The sequence below is a fragment of the Gymnoscopelus microlampas genome, assembly GCF_963454915.1.
Source record: "Gymnoscopelus microlampas genome assembly, chromosome: 10".
Lineage (NCBI taxonomy): Eukaryota > Metazoa > Chordata > Actinopteri > Myctophiformes > Myctophidae > Gymnoscopelus > Gymnoscopelus microlampas.
This window is the reverse complement of record NC_139947.1, coordinates 41,202,119-41,224,673: the sequence shown is the minus strand read 5'-3', so window position 1 is coordinate 41,224,673 and position 22,555 is coordinate 41,202,119. Positions and strand designations below refer to the sequence as shown.

General features: G+C 40.4%; 1 protein-coding gene across 2 annotated transcripts; it reads right to left on the bottom strand.

Annotated features, from left to right (window-relative positions):
• Positions 1 to 79: 79 nt before the first annotated feature.
• Positions 80 to 21,808, bottom strand: irak1 (interleukin-1 receptor-associated kinase 1). Of its 2 annotated transcripts, none has more exons than XM_084070498.1 (14): positions 21,391 to 21,808; positions 14,993 to 15,160; positions 13,259 to 13,378; positions 11,556 to 11,635; positions 11,001 to 11,174; positions 10,722 to 10,786; positions 10,383 to 10,494; positions 9,898 to 10,010; positions 9,399 to 9,609; positions 9,005 to 9,073; positions 8,643 to 8,811; positions 6,367 to 6,473; positions 3,461 to 4,430; positions 80 to 2,173 (listed from the first exon to the last, which is right to left on the bottom strand). In XM_084070498.1, the coding sequence occupies exons 1-14, from the start codon at positions 21,500 to 21,502 to the stop codon at positions 2,103 to 2,105; spliced, it is 2,541 nt and encodes an 846-aa protein (XP_083926624.1). In that variant the 5' UTR covers positions 21,503 to 21,808; the 3' UTR covers positions 80 to 2,102. The 2 variants fall into 2 exon arrangements, with proteins under 2 accessions (XP_083926624.1, XP_083926625.1); XM_084070499.1 differs by having other exon boundaries at positions 11,556 to 11,632.
• Positions 21,809 to 22,555: the final 747 nt, after the last annotated feature.

Here is a 22,555-nt window from a genome sequence, read left to right as displayed (position 1 = left end):
CACACACACACACACACACACACACACACACACACACACACACACACACACACAATCAAAACAAAACAGCAGCCTGACAACCAACTATCCAATCACAATGCAACTCTCTGTCCCTCCAAGTGATGAGATCCCGACTTACAAGAAAGCCAGGCCAGGAGTCTCCAAAATAGTCCACATCAAATTCTTTGATGGATCCATATGGTTCAACACGTCTGTGGAAGTAATACTAATACCCTTATGGCTCATTTTGAGGTACAGTACAGTAGTTGCTTCAAACAAGAAGAGCATAGAACAACTACATTTTAATACTCCCAGTAAATCATAACAAATATGTGACAGACAGGTAATACACAAACTGTAGTTCAAATGAATAAACACAGTGTATTTTGTGTAGTTAGATGTAGCTTAAGAATAATAATATAATATTCGGCCACAAATAAGACAACACACTGTGGCAACACAAAGACACAAAACTGCACTATGACCAATTTTGATTTGTGAATGGTTTCATGGTTATTCAGCTAAAATGTTAAAATGTGTTAAAAGAAATAAACATGAACCTGAAAAATGGATACTGTGAAGTGGATTATATTTGAAATACGGAATTCAAACAGGAAATGTTTTGCTGTGGGGTGATACGCCGTAATGTGTGTCTTTACATCAGGTTGTTAGATGATATTACAGTAGAATGATATAAAGAGCCATGCTGTTCTTAACTTGTCTTTCTGCCTGCCATGTCTATCTCACATTCTACTGCCAAATACATACTGTACAACAGTGGTCAACTGACAAAAGTGGGGGTCCTATTTTGGCACACATTAGCAGCGATCCTGTTAAACAATTCAGACAGAGGGCACACACTGCACAAATGGGTCGGCTCCTCATTCGCAATAATTTGCATACTGCAAGGGCAAAGAATAAACATCCAGCCCACAACCTCAGCGAGCGCAAGTTGACATTTACGGAAACCGGATTTTTTGAAGTAAAGCGTCAAAGGGTTCATGAAAGGCGCTATATAAATTAAAGCTATTATTATTATTATTATTATTATTATTATTAGAGTGTAGCCTAAAAACACAGCATTGCACACACCCTGCTACCGGTGGTGTGTGAGCGGCATCATGGGAGTTGAACCGGTCACAGCAACTGGTCCAGCTGTGGATTTAGTGCTCTGATTGTGTTTCCCGTTCAGTACCGATTCCTGCCTGTACAATGGCCAAAGACATAGTGAACTGTAGTGATTGGACTTCCACATACGGATGAACATACTCGTGACATTCCCTTTCTGCCCACTTTTGCTCACCACTGCCTTCTGTGTTCCCCCCAGGTTTAATCCCCCTCTACGGCCTAGAGTCACGGGCCTGTGTGCACTGGCCTCGCAGCCACAGTCATCCGCACAAGCCCTATACCCACCACACCTTCACTAAAACCCTTGTCGCTTTGCACCTCAAATTACTGTCTTCTTTTCATTCTCTATAGCCAGGTGCCACAATTCACTACATATACTATATTACTCTGGACAGACACGGAGGTAAATGGAAACTGGTTGGCAGGAGCACAAAACTGCGTTGCGGTATTTCTACTGTAGGTTAACTTTACTCTGTATAAGCAAAAGCATGGCTATTTTCGCCTGACATGAAGACAATGATATTGCATAATGTTGTCATAGCCTGCATCTGTGATACTGTACAATTAGTCAAAAAAGGGGGTCTGTAATCATCAGTTACATGAAAAAATAAAGTTTGGTAATTGGGATGCTGAATTTTCCTCAGTTTCATGGCCATTTATTATTTTACGAAACCCTGTATAAGCGCCTGTCTGTTGAAGTGCCAACTTCCTTATTACTCAGGCTATAAATCAAATTGCTTTATGCAGCTCATATGTGTGTCTGTTGGTGGGTCCAACTGTAAACCCTGAGGGCATTTTGTCATGCTTTTTGCAATACCTCACACGCACACCTAGTAGTAGACAACCTCCAGCGTATAGGATCGCCACTGTTATTGGCCCACCATCGACTATAAGTATGTATTTGCATCTTTCTGCCTGCCTATCAGTCTCACATTTCATTCTGCACACATAAACCTGCTAAAACAGTAAACCAGTTAGTCAACATGGTAATCCAGTTCATCACTCTCCTCCGGTGCTCTGCTTTCCTCTCTGCTGCTCTGTCCACCTAACATAACACAACACAACACAACACAACACAACACAACACATATAGCGTATTAGTCACATGAAATACTAGTAGCAGTATTAGTAGTAGTAGTAGTAATAGTTATAATTATAATAATAGTCAAGGTTTCCCCCAGGAAACCACTTTGACCCTAGACCAGGGGCAAAATTGCAGGTAAAGGTAATGTATCACGTTTGTTTGATCTTTTTTCAATTATATTAAAACAAAAAAACTGTCAGCATGTAGATTTAATAGGAGTTTAGTACACATGGACATTCTGAATAAGCATTTCTCATCTTTAAAAAAACTTTTTTCTACCCTGTGCTTTTTTCTCTTTCCTCAGTGTGTAGGGGCCCTTAAAGGACAACTTTGTTTTTTTTATAACCAAGGTTTATATTTTAGCTTGTAATTAAAGTAAATAAAAGATGAGTGCTATTATTTTTTCATTTACGGCTTTCTATAGTTTTAGTCTTTTTTACACAATAAAAAAGGTCCTGAGGTCTTTGATGGCCAGATGTGAGTTATTGGGGGCTAGAAGAGCTACTGTAAATAATAATAAAGAAAACGCCGGGTTATTGTGTAAAAAAATACATATTTAGCCACTGGACAGAATGCCCCCGCCCACTGGAAAAAATATCGTGAAAATTGCTAAAACTATAGAAATCAGTAAATGAAAAAATAATAACACTCATCTTTTATTTACTTTAATTACAAGCTAAAATATAAACCTTGGTTATAAAAAAAACAAAGTTGTCCTTTAAGTATCTCTATCCTTCTTCCGAGTATCTCTATCCTTCTTCCTTTTTCTGAAAACTACAAAATGATGGACCTTGGAATGAATGAATTTCACTCCCTTCTTTACACTGGTAAACCTATGATGTGATAATAACATTAATTCTGAATACAAATAATTAAAAAAAAAAAAAAAATGATAAGAATAATAAAGAGCAAAGATAACATTAGTTATTATTGCAGAGACCCCACTAATAATAATAGTCGCTCATAGGGTAATAACAGTAGTAGTACACAGGACATTCTTTGTTCAAATTAACTGATGATTTTTCAATGAGTAATATTAATAACAATAGTTGTATTAGTAGTACTAGTAGCATTCAAAATCATTTGTACTAGAAGTTGGTAGTAGTTCGTTTTAATAACATTAAGTGCATTCATGTTAAGTGTCTATATAACTGCACGGTTGAGATTTACAGACATTATTTAAGAGTGTAACTTAATGGAGGAGCTGTAGGAAAGTCCAGAGAGAGTTGTGTGGTGTTAGCTAGCTACCTGAGTTAGCAGGAGACACAGACCGTAGGGAACCTACAGGAGAAGGGGCTTCTCGGATACCATAGTCTCCTGGGTAGGGCCCCTGCGTCCTACAGGGCCCTTGGTAGGGGGCAGAGAGTGAGCCAACAGTGGAGGCAGGAGAGGGTCCTTGGTAGTTCCCTTTGAAAGTACTACAGCCTTCATGGTTCCCTTTAGTACTGCAGGAAGCTTGGTCGTTCCCTTCGTAGGTCCCTAGATAGAGCTCTTGGTTGTTCCTTTGAGTACTGCAAGCTCCAAGGTAATTCCCTTGGCTGGTGCCTGCTATGGCCCCTATAGAAGCCCCCCTCGTGTCTGTACCTGGTAGTGCACCACCAGTAGAAGGTAGATTCCTGGGGGACTGGGATCTTTGGGTGCTACTTGTCATACTCTGCTTCACTGGACCGGTATACTGATTGTACTGGTGCTCAGTAGTGAGCACGGGTGGGCTGTACTGGGACTCAACTGGTTGGGTGGAAGGGTTAAACCCGTTTCCAGTTGAGCAACTGACAGAGGGGAACTGGTGTCTGGGAGACTCCAAGGATGACCTGTACCGGTCGCTAGTGTAGAGATTTGGAGGGCTATGTATCCCAGTTAGAGCGGCATGTCCAGGGTACTTCGGTAGAGCACTGTATTGGGAGTAACCCTGACTCTCATCTGACTCACATGGACCGACAAATGAAGCAGAACGGAGAGAAGAATGAGAGAAGAGAGAGGAATGAGAGGAGGAGAGAGACGAAGGAGAGGAGAGAGACGAAGAGACAGAGGAGGAGAGAGAGGGATGAGAAGCTGAGTGGTGTGGAGGGGGAGGTGTGCGGGAGGGAGAAGAGGACAGACTGAGACAGCGGACTGCGTCTTCTAGTGGACATAACCCCATCTCCATGGAGACAGGAGGAGGCGGGCGGGGGAAGGTTTTCTGCAGAAGGCCGGAGACATTCTGGATCTTCTCAAACACCTGAACTCACACACACACACACACACACACACACACACACACACACACACACACACACACACACACACACACACACACACACACACACACACACACACACACACACACACACACACACACACACACACACACACACAGAAGCTGTAAACTTGAAAAGAAGTCAAACACACTGCGTACTGCGTGTCCACTGTTTGTCGTATTGTGTGATCTCTATTGTGTGTCTACCAGGACAGCCTGCCAGCAAAGATCTCACATGCGGCATACTACCAGTCAACATACTGTAGCTTTGCTGAACTTAATGAGTTTATTTATTTGAAATATTTTAAACTTTTGAATTTGGTTAATAATGTGATGTTGGTGATGTGGTCAAATGTGGCTATAATATGAAACAAAATGCAAAATATGTGAACTACATTGTATTTTCTTTTCTTGCTGGTCAGACTCCTTGATTGGCTGAACTACTTGTCATTTAAAACAAGGGATGGGGCCAGGTTTCTCTTGCTGTTATGATGGAGAGATTGAAAAGGAAAACACAATTAAATTATTTTAAAAAAGGCCACAAGAGGAGGACATTAGAGGAAAGCTCAGAAAACTTCACAAACGTTTAAATTCCATAGATTGGCGGGATCTTTCTGTAGACTCTGCTAATGTGGCTTAAAGCCTGGTTCATGAAGTGCTCTGTCGTGGGCACGTTCCACATCCCCATAGTGTGAGACCCAAATTGTTCATACTCCCTGCCACTGTCTGACATCTGCACGAGTGTCACATACCATACCAGGGGGCTGGGAATTGCAGAGCGCTGCAATTTTCTCCTTGAAGCGGTTCTCACAAGTAGACAGCAGAGAACTATTGTATGCTTTGGCCCGCTCGGAGCGAGCTGCAGTTGACAAAGACATGTGGAGCTATCCTACTGAATAAAGGCTGTGTTTTGCGGTCTTAATCATGATTCTTAGAATTGCAAGAAACTAAGGAAATTCAAGCAGTCCACACAATATTTCCACATAAAATGGTCAAATCGGTAGAAGAGAAGTATGTGTACAGTAAGTATGTTTGCCTAGACAGGAATAGTGGAATATTTTCTTATTTACATATTCTTTCCCCTTTCTCCTGTTAAGCCATTAAGACCGGGAAAGCCTATACGTTGTTATACCTTACTCATTCAAACCGGGAAAGCATCTGGGTCATTTTAGATGTTGCTATGTATACACAGTTGCAACAGGTTTATATATTACTTTTTTGAATAAAAAGGTTATAGGATTTAGAAGGCGTTTTTAAAATCAGCCTCAAGTCAGGATGGGTTAAGTGATATAAATGACAGGTTCTTGAAACGAGCACAAATTGCTTATTTCCCAAATGTGCATTGATAAAAAGAAACACACAAAAAAGCAACTTTAGCAAAAAGCTGCTGCAAAATCAGTAATTTTAACAATAACCACAAAAAAAGCACCGTAAAATTGTGCTGAGAGTGACGGGTGAGTGAGTGTTTGTGGGAATTTAGTGGAATGGACCTATTTTCAACTCAGAACTGTGTAATATGCATGTGCTATTATTGATTACAATTGACACCCTTTTGTGAAATTCAATAAATTATTCAAACATCTGATATGTCTGTGTCCTTCACTCAATGGTTTTGGGTGAAGTAAGCTGTTAAATTCTGCATCCGGGACAGGGGCATGTTTTTGTGCTTTTAGCTTCGGAATAGCATACATACCTTGTTGAAGACCAGCCTCAACCTAGCTCCTCCTACCCATCTACAGTTCTGAGGAACCATGAAAGGTCAAGGGTTCTTAAAATTTCAGATCTGATGGGATGTACTGTGTTTTGTTGAGTTGTGTTGGGATGTATTGGGATGTGTACAGTTGTTGTGTTGGGATTAGTACAGTTGTGTTGCGTTTTGTAGTGATGTGTTTTGTATGAGTCATGTTGTTTTGTATACCTTTTTCATTTCAGGTCTCTTCTTTCTCAGTTTGTGCAGACAGTTAATGGCCAGAACACACAGATCCACACAGCCAACCGGACCACCCACTTCTACTGACCCATCAGCTTTTACAAGACAAACAGAAGCAAGTATGAGGATCACAAAACCCCAAATTAAACTATAAACACATAGCTACTGGCATAAGTACATGGACATAAAGTCATATTGTGTAACATAGTTATTTTTTTATATAATCATTCACTTATATATTGTTCACAATAACCATTCCACATAAGGTGTTTTTTGTGTTCTCTAAACACAATCTTTAGTCACGATTGTCTGCCCCCGACACATATGCCAAAACGACGCAGGCATTGGAAATGTATTTATGCCATTCCCACATCAATAACACCATCCGGTCAGCCTACTTCCACCTCCGCAACATCAACCGCCTCCGCCCTTCACTCACCCCCAACAACACTGCCATCCTAGTCCATTCTCTGGTCACCTCCCGCCTCGATTACTGTAACTCCCTTCTCTTCGGTCTCCCCCACAAACTCCTCCATAAAATCCAACTGGTCCAGAATGCTGCAGCCCGCATCATCACCAAAACCCCTGCCATCTCCCACATCACCCCCGTTCTTCACCAACTCCACTGGCTACCGATTAAATACCGCATAGACTTCAAGATCCTCCTCAACACTTTCAATGCCATCCACAAACTCTCCCCCCCATACCTGTCTGATCTCATCCATATCAAAACTCTCACCCGGTCACTCAGGTCTTCCTCCTTCACCAACCTCACTGTTCCCCCAGCTGCTCGTTTGTCCACCATGGGGGGTAGAGCCTTCAGCCGCTCTGCCCCTGGCCTCTGGAACAGCCTTCCCCCCGACATTCGAAACATGGACTCACTCCCCACCTTCAAATCCCACCTCAAAACTCACCTTTTCAAACAGGCCTATGCTCACCTTGTGTAAAAGTCTGCTGCAGGCCTTATGTGTATTTTGTGTGTATTTTAAACTTGCTTTATTGTTTGTATTTCTTTTCTGTTTTGTTAGGCGACCTTGGGTGACTTGAAAGGCGCCATATAAATAAAATGTATTATTATTATTATTATTATTATTATGCATTTTGGAAAGGAGAAATTAAGTTTCAGCTTCACCAAGCTGATGGCTGCACAGATGGTTATCATGAGCGCTCAGGGGGAGCAGTTATGGGGTTAAGGGCACTGATCTGGGCGCCGTCTTACCCATTATCCCTAAACTTCTTTGCCATTTTTTACTATTTTGAAAAACATTTTCAAGTAGTTCAAATAGCCAATCTACATCAACACATTGTGAGCTTGTAGATTGGCTATTTCAACTATTTGAAAATGTTTTTCAAAATAGTAAAAAATGGCAAAGAAGTTTAGGGATAATGGGTAAGACGGCGCCCAGAATAGGGCCGTAAGTGTCTTGCTCAGGGATATTTTTGACACATAGACCAAGGCTGGGAGGAGAACCGGTGACCATCTGATTGATTACCAGACGGTCTCTCTTCGTAGTAAGCTATGGCTGCTATACATTTAAAGTCAATACAGAACGTTTCTGAAAACGTTGTTGCATTCCAAAATAACCTCGGAGCTAGGATCCTGCAGCGCTAATTTTGGAGCGGTAATTCTGTGTTTTTGTTTCAAACTGAATTATGCGCCTTGCCGTTCCAACAGACAACGGAGCTACAATACTAGAGGTGTCACCAAAAAGACTTAAACTCTATGGATGTTACACAAACAGACTTTAACATCCATTCAGACAGCACACTATAAAGGCTAGATGGACAGGTACAGCATACATTATACAACCCTACATGAGTTAAAGAGCATGTCAGATATTTAGGCCTGCATTTTCTGAATCCTGTTGCTATTTCTGTTATAAAAGGTATCTAACTAGGCAACTTTGCAGGACTAGGAGTTCCGAAGGGAGACGAATGTCAGGATCCCCTTATGAATCCTACTTTTAGAATTGTAGTTGAAATCAAACTTGTCAGTATAACACTTTATTGATCCTGTGAGGGAAATCACTGGGGGTGTCACATGAAAGGACTGATGAACACAGGCACGCGCTGATAATTTTCTATAACTCTGATTATGTAAAAGACAGTTAAGACTGAAAATCTTATGGAAAGTGTGTATTTCCCATTAACTGTACACTCTTTTTTGACAGGTGCTATACAAATATAGTCTATTATTATTATTATTATTATTATTATACATGAACCATAACATCCTTTCAGCCATGATAAAGTCCAACCCTTACCTGCAGACCTCTGAGTTGGCCCCACATCAGATTGTATGTGGATATTTGTATCCAAGTGGTGCTGACAGATATACAGACCAGCAGAGACCGAGCGACTCTGAGAGCCACTAAGTCTACTGGATCCACTGGTCCCACTGGTACTGTCCTCGGCCTCCAGAACCAGGTCTCTCTGAATGGATTGGAGATGGAACCTCAGTGTATATCAATGCAACTGAACTGCAGTTTCCATCAACGTTTACAGGTATAAAAATGTCTTATCAGATAATAATTATATACATATCTCTAGTTTCTTATCAGATAATTATTCATTAGTTTCTTGACAGATAATTATTGTGTGTGTGCGCGCATGAGAGAGATCTCACCAGATACACAGGTTTCGAGTGTGTATCCATTTCCAGAGCCCTGCGGCCTGTAAGGACCTCCAACAACACCTAAAAGAACAATAACAATCATATATTTTATCTATGAAGTCAAAGTGCATGAGAGATGCCAATATAAAACAGCGAACACACACACACACACACGCGCACACGCACACGCACACGCACACGCACACACACACACACACACACACACACACACACACACACACACACACACACACACGCACACGCACACGCACACGCACACAGAACAAGTCATATACAGTATAGAAAAAGTCACATGTTGCAGTATAGAAACAGTCGTATGTTGTAGTATAGAAAACACATTCTGACAAAGCATGTTTCCCAGAAGGCCATTCATTCAGTGTCTCACCACTCCAAAGCTGTAGACGTCCACTGCCGTTCCCAGTTCCCCGTATAACATATACTCATCTGGAAGGTAAGCCAGCGTCCCACGGACTTTGGAGGTTATCGCCACCGAGGCGCTCTTACCAGCTGAATTAATGTCTGGAGGCTGAGAGAACCGAGCCAGACCAAAGTCTCCCAGTTTAGGAACCAGATACTGGTCCAATAAAATGTTAGAACTGGACCCCCCAAAAAAAAGAGAAGAGGGAGAGAATAGCAGGGGCAGATGGAAATAATTGAATTAGTAGTAGTAATATTAGTGGGTCTAACATTAGCAGTAACAATAGTAATAGCAAATAGCGATAGAAGTAATAACAGTAGTACTCCCCCTCTCTCCATTTGTACACTCCCAGAGTGTACAAATGGAACCCATACCATGGTCTAGTTGGTTACATTTGTCCACCCTCATTGTTAAATTAGCACTGAGGATCTTACGATGTACTATCTAGTACTAGTAATCGTGGTACCTCTTCACATCTCCATGTATCAGAGGTATTGGAGAACAGTGGAGGAACTGTAGAGCTCTGGAGGCTCCTTCAAGCACACTGACACGCTGTGTCCAGGAGAGGCTCCCAGCAGTCTGGAACACACACACATACTCAAAAATAAACTAATACAAACCCAATGTTATGGCCTATTCACTATTTATTTGCTGAACTAAGTGGAATGTATATAAATTAAATAGTAAATGTAAGTGGCATGTGCAAAAGTTACAAGAAATACACAGAGCTGAGCCTATGGTCATGAAGTGTGCAGAGGTTGGTGCAAATCCAGATAATTTAGGATTGGCAGTTTTATACATACCCAAGAGCTTAATTAATTAGTAAAGAACAGTAGATCGTTGTCCGTTAATAATGTTATATAAAATACTTGAATAATCTATTATTAAACTATTTAATAATCTTAAACAAAATACTTTAATAATAATCTTGTATGGAAATTAAGCTGTTACCTTGTGTAGCTGGTCTTCCAGAGAGCCCAGCTCCATGTAGTTGTACAGCAGGCAGTAATTACCTCCTCCTATACTGTATCCTAACAACTCTACTATGTTAGGATGTCTGTACCTACACACGCGCGCGCACACACACACACACACACACACACACACACGCACACACGCACACACGCACACACGCACACACGCACACACACACGCACACACACACACACACACACACACACACACACACACACATTGAGGTGAGAGTAACAGGAAATCCATGATGCATGATGGACGGATGGATGGATGGATGGATGGATGGATAGATGGATACGGTAGATATATTCTTACTGTGATAATTTGTCCATCTCTGTACTGAAACTTTCCTTTACAAGACTCCAGTCTAAAGCACAATCCTTTAAACAAAAATAAACATTTACAGTGATTAATTACATACAATTTATAATATACTATAAAAATCCAACATGGACGACGAGCACATATTGGTCTCCATGAAATCTTCAAATTTGATACCACTTATTCAATTTCAAATATTAAACAACAAATAAAACACATCTTTATTATAAAACATTTGAGATACAGTCAGGCAGACAGACGGGCAGACGGTACCTTTTTTAGTCTTTTGACAGCATATGTTGTGTTCCTCATGGTAGCTTTGTACACGTTCCCAAACCCTCCCTCCCCAATCTGTCTCACCTCAGAGAACCTGTCTGTCCCCTCCTCCAGCTCCTCATAGCTCCAACACATTGCTCCTCCAGGCACCGACATGCAGTCTGATGGAGGCTGGTGGGCGTGGGGATATTACAGATAGATTAGATTAGATAGATTTGACTTTGACTCTGAAATTGCATTCAAAGAACCATCTGTCAATTAATTACAATTAGGAATGCAACAAAAACAAAAAAGGCTTCATGGGGTGTGTGATGCATTCCCGGTTTCAATGGGTTAAGAAGCAAACTGAAGGAGGCTGATGTGTAATAACAACTGGGAGGCTAACAAAATACACACAATACTGATAAACGACTAACAATATGCAACTACCATAATACACATTTAAGACAATTAACATCTACCATAATACACAAACAAGATACAGTATAACACACTGATCGGTATATTGTTTTTATTGATTCCTCAGTTGTGTGTGTGAGTGTGTTACAGTACCTGTGTGTGTTGTTGTATTCCTGACTGTAAGCTGGAGGGAGGGGGGCCAGGCCTGGGAAGTGGGGTTCTGCTTACTTCTACTGAACACACACACACACACACACACACACACACACACACACACACACACACACACACACACACACACACACACACACACACACACACACACACACACACACACACACACACACACACACACACACACACACACACACACACACACACACACACACACACACGATTATTTGAAATGTATGGTAGGTGGATAGGGTCGAAAATGAGCAGCACAGTGTAACTTAGTGTACTGTACTATGCATGTGCACACAGGGATGCCATGCCTGTTCAAATTGGTGATATCTTTTTACTTACTTTTTTTAGTTTATAACATGTAGTTACGTTGACAAATCCCTTTTGTGAATTCATTGTAATGAATAATTCATTCTACACTATTAAATGTGGTTGATATAGCCATAGGCTGTCTACCAACAACAGCTAGGAGCTAGCTCAATTTAGTAATTTAGCCTGTCAATCATCATAGCATCCTGTTTATTGCTAGTAAATGATATGAATATCATGGTTGTGCAGCTGATTTTCTTTACCACCAATATCAAGGTTATAGTTAGAAAAATATATTCAGGTCACGATGAGGGCAAAAATGTGTGTGTGTGTGTGTGTGTGTGTGTGTGTGTGTGTGTGTGTGTGTGTGTGTGTGTGTGTGTGTGTGTGTGTGTGTGTGTGTGTGTGTGTGTGTGTGTGTGTGTGTGTGTGTGTGTGTGGTGCCTAATACTATGTGTATGTTTGGGCGGCCGTAGCTGAATGGGTAGAGAGGCCGCCTGGGAAATAGAAGGTTGTCCCAGGATTGATTCCCGGAGCAGGCCCCGGCAATGTATCGAGGTGTCCCTGAGCAAGACACTTAACCCCTAACTGCCCTGTGTTTAAGTCTGACCACTTGGGCAGCAATCAGCTGGATGAAGCTGAAAACAGGATTTCCCCCATGAGATCAAATAGGTCTAATTATTTGTTATTATGTATATTAATATGTATGTTATGTGTAAAGTGCTTGTATATGGGGTCAGAAATGTGCAGATGTGGATATCTGGATAGCATAATTAGCAGGCATGTATAAGATATAGTACACATGTCGTACATGTATACACATACACACGTGTGTATGTATGATTTATGTATGGGGAAGCCATGTGTCAGCATTTGTATTCCAAGATCATGTTGACCCGCATTGCTAGCCAGTATGTTGGGTATATTGTAATTTTGTGTGTAGTCACTAGATGGCGCTGTCAAATTGAAATTGTTTAATATACACAGCTGATTTGGTCAGCCTACAAAAACAACCTACTGTGACATGGTGGTGGCTCCTGCTTTTCCTATGCTAGAAAAATGTCAGAAAAACATATTTGTATAAGATGTACTTAAAACTGTTGGGTCAATCTATGCAAAAGATACCTCATTTAGTTGCTCATTTAGTAAAACATGGTATGTGATGTGTATGTTTCTTTGTAAAACAAAAAATGCCAGCACTCACAAGTCCTTCTGGTACTTTAATTACATATATACGGCACAGGCATTGCCTGTTCTGTTGAGCTGTGCACCCAAAAAACGACTTAGTTTTCATTGGACTGAGTTGTGAGTTTTCTGGGTTTCTACTTTGTGTAACATGTTGTTAACATGAGTATGTTTCTTACCAGTGGGGTTAAAAGTCTTGGTGGGCAGGGTGGGAGGGGGTCGGGGGGAATTCGGACGAGAGGGAGCAAGTTGGGCAACCTGAGGGGAAAGGAGGGGCGGGGGCTTCACATACTGCCTCCCTGGAGGGAGAGAGAGAAATGTGAGAACAATATAAACTAGAAAAAGTGCTCCTCGGAGCACAACTCTCCGCCAGAAGACTTGTGTTGGTTCGAAGGTCGCGAAGGTCGCTATCCCTCTTGTATATGTAAGTGTCCTATCCATCCTGTCTGGGTAAGTGTCCTCTTCCGTTCATTCTGTGTAAGTGTCCTATCCCTCCTGTCCTATCCGTCCTGTCTATGTAAGTGTCATATCCCTCCTGTCTATATAAGTGTCCTATCTGTCCTATCTGTCCAATAAGACAGATAGGAACAATTGGACCGCGACTACTTGACTACTTCCGGTTTGAAGGTCTGGGAGTGAGCTAGTGGCCGGATTTTCGGTATTGGAATCTGGCTTATCACAGTGACACATGTATTTATAGGTCGCTATCCCTCTTGTATATGTAAGTGTCCTATCCAACCTGTCTGGGTAAGTGTCCTCTTCCGTTCTGTCTGTGTGAGTGTCCTATCCCTCCTGTCTGTATAAGTGTCCTATGTCATATCCCTCCTGTCTATATAAATGTCCTATCTGTCCTATCTGCCAATTATGTATCAGCCATGCAGCCATTTCATGGTTCCCGTCTTACCTCACTCTGACAGTGGCAGAGACACTGTCAGAGTGATGCCATGTATATATAGGCCCGGTGGCGTCACTAGCCAATCAGATCACAGTATTTCACGTGTCACGTGAGGCTTGACCAATCGGTGTGTCATGTTTAGAAAGTGAAAACGCAGTGATAACAATACTCTCCTGGCGGAGAGTAATAAAAAATCACACCCTGTGTGAAGGTAGCGGCGCCTTTGAATACATTATGTCATCGATATGTGTTTATAATGTGTTTATAGCCATGTGTCATGTGAAGCTTGACCAATCACTTTGTTGACGGGTCTGACCAATCAGAGCGTCGACTTAAATAACTTACCTAGAAGGAGACTTTAGCCAAATAAAAATATATACAAAAAAAAACATGAGGAAATAAAAAATAAACCTTGACATCATAGTGATGTCATGAATAGTCCCCTTGCCTGACAAATCACAACCTTGACGGGCCTGACCAATCAGAACCTTGACGGGCCTGACCAATCAGAACCTTGACGGGCCTGACCAATCAGAACCTTAACGGACTCTTGGATTCTCGATCGTCTCTATCAAACCATTCTGTCATAACGGATGACTGGGTCCCGAACTCAGACTTTCTATACATTCACCCTTCATCTGTTCTTGTATCTTTCTATTCGTCATATTAACTTTAAATAACTTACCTAGACGGAGACTTTAGCCAAATGAATAATAAGATGAAGTCATTGTCATCGTTTATATAGACATCGAATTCTATATTCATGACATCATAGTGATGTCATGAATAGTGACCAATCACAACTTTGGCGCACCTGACCAATCAGAACGTTGACGCACCTGACCAATCAGAACGTTGACGCACCTGACCAATCAGAACGTTGGCGCAAAAGCCAGGCATAGAGGGCTAATATCCGCTCTATACCTAAAGGTATAGAGCGGCTAGCGCCGCTAAAAATGTAGAAGTGTAAATATATCAGAATAATAAAAACAAGAGGTGAAAGGTCATGTTGACTTACAACTGAGGATGATGTCACGGGCTCTGAGGAGCTCCTGACATTCCAATAGGTTAATCAGATCGCCAACCATGCTATTCTTGTTCCCCCAGTGGTTCATCACCCAGGCAGTCCGCTGCTCTCTCCTCTCAGCCAATCGGAGTTGAGTCTGGTCTGACAGAACGGCAGAGGCTGTACAACAATTACAAAATAAATATAATTAATAAAACATTAAATTGTATGCAAGTCAAGTTTTTAAAGAAGGATCACACTCCATCTTAACTTCCTGTGGTTAATTGAGTTAAGTACAAATAACATTTCCTGATGAGTACAGTAATCGTAAGGGTGCGGATGGTACTTTTACACACCTCTTCTGGACAACATTTTTGGTGTCTTATATTTCCAATGGTACTCTACTGTGTTGGACATTCACATTACACCTGACCCAGAAACTGCTTTGCTTGGACAATCCACTGCCCTTGAAAGACTCGACCCCAGCACCCGCACAGTGGTAGTTTGTGGTACGACAATTGCCAAGAGATGCTTCCTGAGGCTGTGGAAATCAGACTCTGGAGGGCATTTTACAGGTGGAAAGACATGAGGTTCAAACTGTCTGGTAGCTAGACTGGTAAAATGATCTGGAATAAGAGGCCCAGTGTTGCAGCACCTGAGAACTTAATTTTGTAGAAGAGCAGTGATGTAATGTTGTTATTTTTTGTATTCCCCTAACTGTCTATTCCTTTTTGTGTATTTGTTTTATTCCTTTTGTTTTGTTTTCATTTCCTATTTTGGTGGTCTGATGTTCGTGCCGGTGTCCCCTGTGTATATCATTCTTTTTTCTATTATATTGTTTGTTCCTTTTTTCTTATTTGTTCTTCTCAATGGGACTGGAGGCAGGATGGAGAGAGGGAGGGAGGGAGGGCTTATAATTGTTAGTAGTAGTGTTGTCCATGTCTGTTTATGTATAATTTATTTCTAAACATTTGATTAAAATAAAAAACAAATTCCCCTTGTTTGCAATACCCTTTGTTGGGGTTATTTGCTACAGCACATTTGCACATAACAGAATTGTCCTCAGCATTTACCCATCCTAACTAATAGGAGCAGTGGCTGCCATTAATATGGCACCTGGGGAGTAGTTAGGGGTTAAGTGTCTTGCTCATTAGAGAATTGTCTTGTGGTCAAGCCCCATAGTCATTACATGCTCTGCAATGTACAAAACTCTTATTATTGGAACCTATAACCAGATCTTCAATCCAATTAAGCATTCTTTAAAGACTTGGGTACAGTTCAGACATCAATTCAAGCCTGCATAATAGTAATAATAATATCAGTATTTACTTGCTCTATCATAGATAAAGATTTCAATACCTGGACTATAAATAGGATTAGCTCATTCAAAACCCTTCATATTGATGGTGTTTTTATGTATTTCATGCAAATTAAATTCCATACTCTCACTACAGTTCATTTTCCTAGAAATCCATGTAGCTCTGTTTCCAGAGAACTCTATCTTTAACTGACGACAAAGAACCTCAACTTCCTCTTCACCGTACAGTAATGGTAGTGGCCTTGGCCATGTGCTTTGATCCAACACATTTACTCTGTGGAAGAGTTATTCTTCCTCATTTGTGACCATCCTACTTATCATGATTACGCATTCATGAATCATAAAAACTTGCCAGGAATCAGGATGCCCTATTGTCTGTTATCCTTATGTAAAGGCACACGAAACATTAAAGGAACCGACAAACCCAGGTTTTTCACAAAAGCAACTCTGCTCAACTTTGCAGCTGGTATTTCATGCATGCATCTCTCACTTGAATCTCTATCAACAACTTACAGTGAGGTGCTTGTACAGTTTGTACATTTTGTCCAAACAGCCTTCACTGTTCTATAGGATGAAGCAACTCACCTTATCCCAACAATCTGTTTCAAGAGTGGACACCTACTTGAGAAGATGCAGCATCAAGCTACTTCAAGTTTTTTGGTGAATGATTGTACAGACAATTTCTCAGAAATAGTTAGAAATAAAATAGTAAAGTGGATTGTCTCTGCGCAGCACTTCACTGCATCCCTAACAAAAAGCTCCAACCTGTGGTTAAGGCAATACCAACCTATATGAGATTTGGAAATGTACTTTTGAGATTCAAGTACAGTACACCCCTGCTTTTTCCCCAATCATTACAGAGGTAGCATCAGAGGTACCATCCAACCAGGCAGTCTTTAAGAAAGACATCATCAAGGCTGTGCCTCAACAGACAGTTCAGCAGTCCAAAAGTAATTCCAACAACGATGGTATTCTTGAAAATAGCTAAGAAAAGGGTGAATGGTTCAGAATCTTTAACTGATGTTCTGAAGTCGATATGACGTCAAGATGTTTACTTGGAGAAGTGCATTCATCCACTTGGGTAGAGTAATACTTGCTAGTAATGCTTGCCTCATTAGTAGATATGAAATGTTCATTTCTGTACATGAGACATTTGTGTGAAGTACTTGACCCACATTTGACCCTAGTTCTATTAGTACAGGATGTGGCATATGTGGTATATTATTTTTAGCTTCTGAAGACATGCTGAGTTGATGCTAGAAGCTCTTCTTGTGTTTTGTGAAAGCTTGAAACCAAAACTTTTCCATCCTGTTAAAAAAAAAACTATTTCTTCTAAGTTCTGCAAGTTTACAGTATGTCTATGTGAGACGCTGAGTAGTTGTATTTTCTTCCTCAGTGATTTAATTTGCATCTCCCAGCTGCTGCCATATGGGTGAACTGTATCATGTCTGCCACTCACTAGAGCATTAGTTCCCAAACCTTTTCAGCTGAGACTAAAAGAGGAATTTGATGTCTCCCTGGGACAAAACTAGTGAACATAGCCGATCTACAAGCCCACAACGCTTGTAGATTGGTGCTTGTAGATTGGTGCACTGTTTCCTATACTAGAGAATGGATATCTTAGTTTAGCTGTCCTAATTGTAGGCCTACTCCATGTGACAAGGCATCTTTACATGTTTTACATTAACATTTTCTGTCTTCAACTACAATAACCGGAAAGGCGACATATTCAAACTGAGCATCACTCAGTCTGGTATAGGCTCACTGAATTGCCCTGCTGTTCTTCTCTGTCCTCCATTCTGCTCCAACGGCCATTTCACCACTCTGCTCTGTAGTGTTGTTGCACTTACAAATCTCACGGGAGCATATCATCATATAAATGTTGTGCCTTCTTCGGTTATCACAGCATTTAAATGTTAATGCTTGTCAAGCACGGTGAATTATTGCACGACAAGTTTTTTCCGGCTCCGCTGCAACCTAATGTTTTGTATAAATGAAAAGCTAAGATAGTGTTAGCTTAATAAAAAAATAGGCCCAAGTTATTTGTCATGTGTAAATATTAAACAAATCAGAAGCAAATACTTACTAAAAAAATCTCTTAAACAAATATTAATGAGAGAGACCACACAATTGGAATGATCAATATGTTTTTGTACATGATGTTTAACCTATGTTCCTTTATTATTATTATTATTATTATTATTATTATTATCATTGGCAGGCATTTGAATAGTGTAACTTAGATTTAGACTGACAAGTGTCAGTTGTTGTTTGAATAAATATTGTATGTTGCTTTAATTGTATGACCTATGGTTGAAGAGTTATATGCCAAAACGTGAAGTGGCCTGCGCCACCATAACGCAGATCTGTCCAAGTGTGCCGGAGACCCTGCAGCATTCCGCTGTAATGACTGAGCTACAAAAGGTGTCACAAAAAAACTACTAAAATTAATGTAACACATGTATGACTTTTAACAGCTGCTTACATATATCTGTTCAGTGACTGACTGACTGGTGACTGACTGATTCACTCAAGTTTCATGGTAGTAGTACGTCTATTATATTTCGAGATGGATGGATTGACAAACTAACACAGCTATGACAAACCAACATAGCCATGTTCTTAGAACACTGCCAGAACACTGGGGCTAAAATAATTATGTAAATATCTTGATTATATTCAGTGTTTTTTGTTCACCCTGAAGGCCTCTGTTATATTTTTTCAATGACTGTGCCTTTTTGGAGAGTGCTTTATCATCATTATGCACGTACAATAGCAACACTTAAGGCAGTGAAATTCCTGTACACCAAGCTTTCCTCAACAGCATGAAGAGATAAGAGGTAAGCACAGAGCGAAATGAGCGAAATGATCCAGCGCTTATTAATGAAATGACTTACTGATCTCTCCTCACTTCTGGACTGAAGTTTAAAAGTAATCTTGGAGAGCAAATAGTCTTCTTGGCCTGTTCTATAATTAAAGTGCCATGAGATAACTGGAACTGGGCAGGAGAAAGGAGGAAGAGGCGAGGAGCGGCTTTGCCTGACAAACAAACAATGCCTTGCAAAAAAAATCAAATTTGCATGCATCATCATTGTTAAGAGATTTAGGTTCATGTGTCTCACGGCTAATACCCTGGCTGACATGGGAATCCACTGAATGACTCATTTACCAACTCACTTACTTACTAGTGGTGGAAAAAGTACTAAAATGTTTTACTCAAGTAAAAGTATCAATACTGCAACGTAGATATACTCTGTTATAAGTAGAAGTCCCGTATTCAAAATGTACTTGAATATCAAGAATTGGTACTAGTATCGGTATTGGTATCAAAATGTACTTAAAGTACAAAAGTAAAAGTACTTATTATGCAAAATGTCCCATTTCACAAGTTTTCAAATTGGATCAAAATCTTTTGAAAATAACAGATCGGCTATTTTCAAATGGCAGAAATGTATATAGGGCTGAAGTGGGTAATGCATGTTTAGTAATATTAATCAAAATCTACAGTCTAAAGTAACTAGTAGTAACTAAAGTAAAAAAGTACAATATTTTGCCTCTAAGATGTAGTGGAGTAGAAGTAAAAGTACTGAAAAATGGAAATACACAAGTAAAGTAAAAATGCCTCAAAATTGTACTTAAGTATCCTACAGTACTTGAGTAAATGTACTTAGTTACTCTATACCACTTCTTATTGTTATTCACTCACTTACTGACTGACTGAATGAGTCTGCAATGAAGGTATTAGTCATAATCACAGAATCAATCAAACAGGTTAACAACAAATAAACAAGCAGGTAGTGACACAGATAGACTAGGAATGGGCCATTAATCAGTCATCATATCGGTCAATGGCCTTAAAATGCAATATCGGTATCGAATCGAACTGATATCAAAATAATATATTAGTTTTAGCCAATATTTATTTCATAATAATTATGTTGAAAAATAAAAAAGCCTGAAAAAGCCTTTTGTGATGATGAAGGCTTTCAAAAGGGTCAACAAGTTGGAACATTTTTAAATAAAAATACTACATTCAAGCTGTTTATGTTGGGATATGCCTGGGCTAGCCCTGAAACATGACTGTCAGACAAGCGTCATATGAACCAAGGATATAGGCCAACATTTCAATAACAGTGCATCCCTAGTTTTGGAATAAAGAAGAGGCATTGCTTTTTCAAATTTAGTGTTTATTTGCCTATTTCAGGGCATTTTTCGTATTTCTTTTAAACACAGAATGAGATCATATCGACATCGGTTTATCGGTTATCGTTATCGCCGTCGCTATCGGCCATAACAGCAATTATTATATCGGATATCGGCCAGAAATGTCATATCGCCCAAAGAGACTGATGCTCAGCTGATTCTATCTCTCTCACGCACGCGCGCGCGCGCGCACGCACGCACGCACACACACACACACACACACACACACACACACACACACACACACACACACACACACACACACACACACACACACACACACACACACACACACGCTAACGTAGCCCTGAAACATGACTGTCATACCATGACAGTCATGGTGCCGAGTCCCCCTGGTTTATAGCGGTGTTCGATTACATTGCCAACTCTCACATGTACATAAACGTTCAAATTTCAAATATAAAGTGCTTACCCCCGAGCCATGGATGTTACAAGGCGATCCGGACCACGATAAGTACCCGTATCTCCCGTATTGTTCAATAAAAAGCATTTTAATCCCATCGCCGGACTTTTTTTTTTTTGGTAATGTATCAGAGTGCAATACACATCCCAACCATTAGTGTCGCGTGGTTGAAAGTATCAGAGACAATTTGGAGAAAATGGCCGGCAATCGGATTAAAATGCTTTTTATTGAACAATACGGGAGATACGGGTACTTATCGCGGTCCGGGTCGCCTTGTAACATCCGTGGCTCAGGGGTAAGCACTTTATATTTGAAATCTGAACGTTTATGTACATGTGAGAGTTGGCAATGTAACAAAAATCGAACACTGCTATAAACCAGGGGGACTCGGCACCATGACGCTTGTATACAAGCGTCATGTGAACCATGGCTAACAATAACGTTGATATTAAGTAGTTGTCTTACCAAACCTGGTCCAGTCAGAGTTGGAGAGGCTGTCCATGACCCGGCAGAACTCATACATCACAGCAGGCGGTATGTTGTATAGATATTCACTCATAATGTCCCTCGCAGCCATGATGTCTCACCGTTTATATACAACGTGTTACACATTAATATCCTTAGCTGTTAGCCTGGCTACAAACCACACGAACTCACACCAGTCACCACATCAACCAGGTGAAGATGACATGTTGACGTCCAATTTCCAAACTCATGTTATTTCAATACTTTTTCTGCCGACATTTCTATGGATGTTTGACGTTTTCAGCTGTTACGTCCCCGCCTGTTAATAAACGCGTACTGACAACAAAAATAATCACTTTTATGTAAGAAAAAGCCACAACTTTTCACACTTTCATGTTCCTCAAATCAATGTACACTACCTCACGTTCCGGGTTTCACTGGCTTCAAAATAAAAGCTCATGTTTCTCCATTCAGAAAGGCATTTTTTTTAACCCTTTCCATGCAAATTATTGTGTGTGTGTGTGTGTGTGTGTGTGTGTGTGTGTGTGTGTGTGTGTGTGTGTGTGTGTGTGTGTGTGTGTGTGTGTGTGTGTGTGTGTGTGGCGCACTGGAATGGAATATGACCTGGGGGGACACATCAGGGACACTCTCGTGGACCGAAAATGTTCGAGTTTTTTTCGGGTGGGTTTGTTAATTTTTTGGGGGGTTAATTCGGTTATTTCGGTTAATTCGGTTCAAAAAGTGTACCCCATGAAGTGTAGATGTCAGAGGTAATTTTGTCTTTCTATTTAAAGCTTTTTTTCTTTTTTTTGTGAGATCTGACGTTCATAGTGACAGAAAACTGTCCCAAAAAAAAACAACCTATTAAAATATGTGATCTAACGCAAGGCCTATCCAGGCCTATATATATATATATATATATATATATATATATATATATATATATATATATATATATATATATATATATATATATATATATATATATATATATATATATATATATATATATATATATATATTGGCTGGACTGAATAGTGGGGGGACACAGTGTCCTTTAATTAAACAGGCATATATATATATATACACATACACACACACACACACACACACACACACACACACACACACACACACACACACACACACACACACACACACACAC

Coding starts and splice junctions, on each gene's coding strand:
- irak1 (XM_084070498.1), bottom strand. CDS start 21,502: ATGGCTGCGAGGGACATTATGAGTGAATATCTATACAACATACCGCCT. Junction 13,379..14,992: donor CCGTGACATCATCCTCAGTT/GTAAGTCAACAT, acceptor CTCTCCCTCCAG/GGAGGCAGTATGTGAAGCCC. Junction 2,174..3,460: donor TGTGTCTCCTGCTAACTCAG/GTAGCTAGCTAA, acceptor GTGTTATGTTAG/GTGGACAGAGCAGCAGAGAG.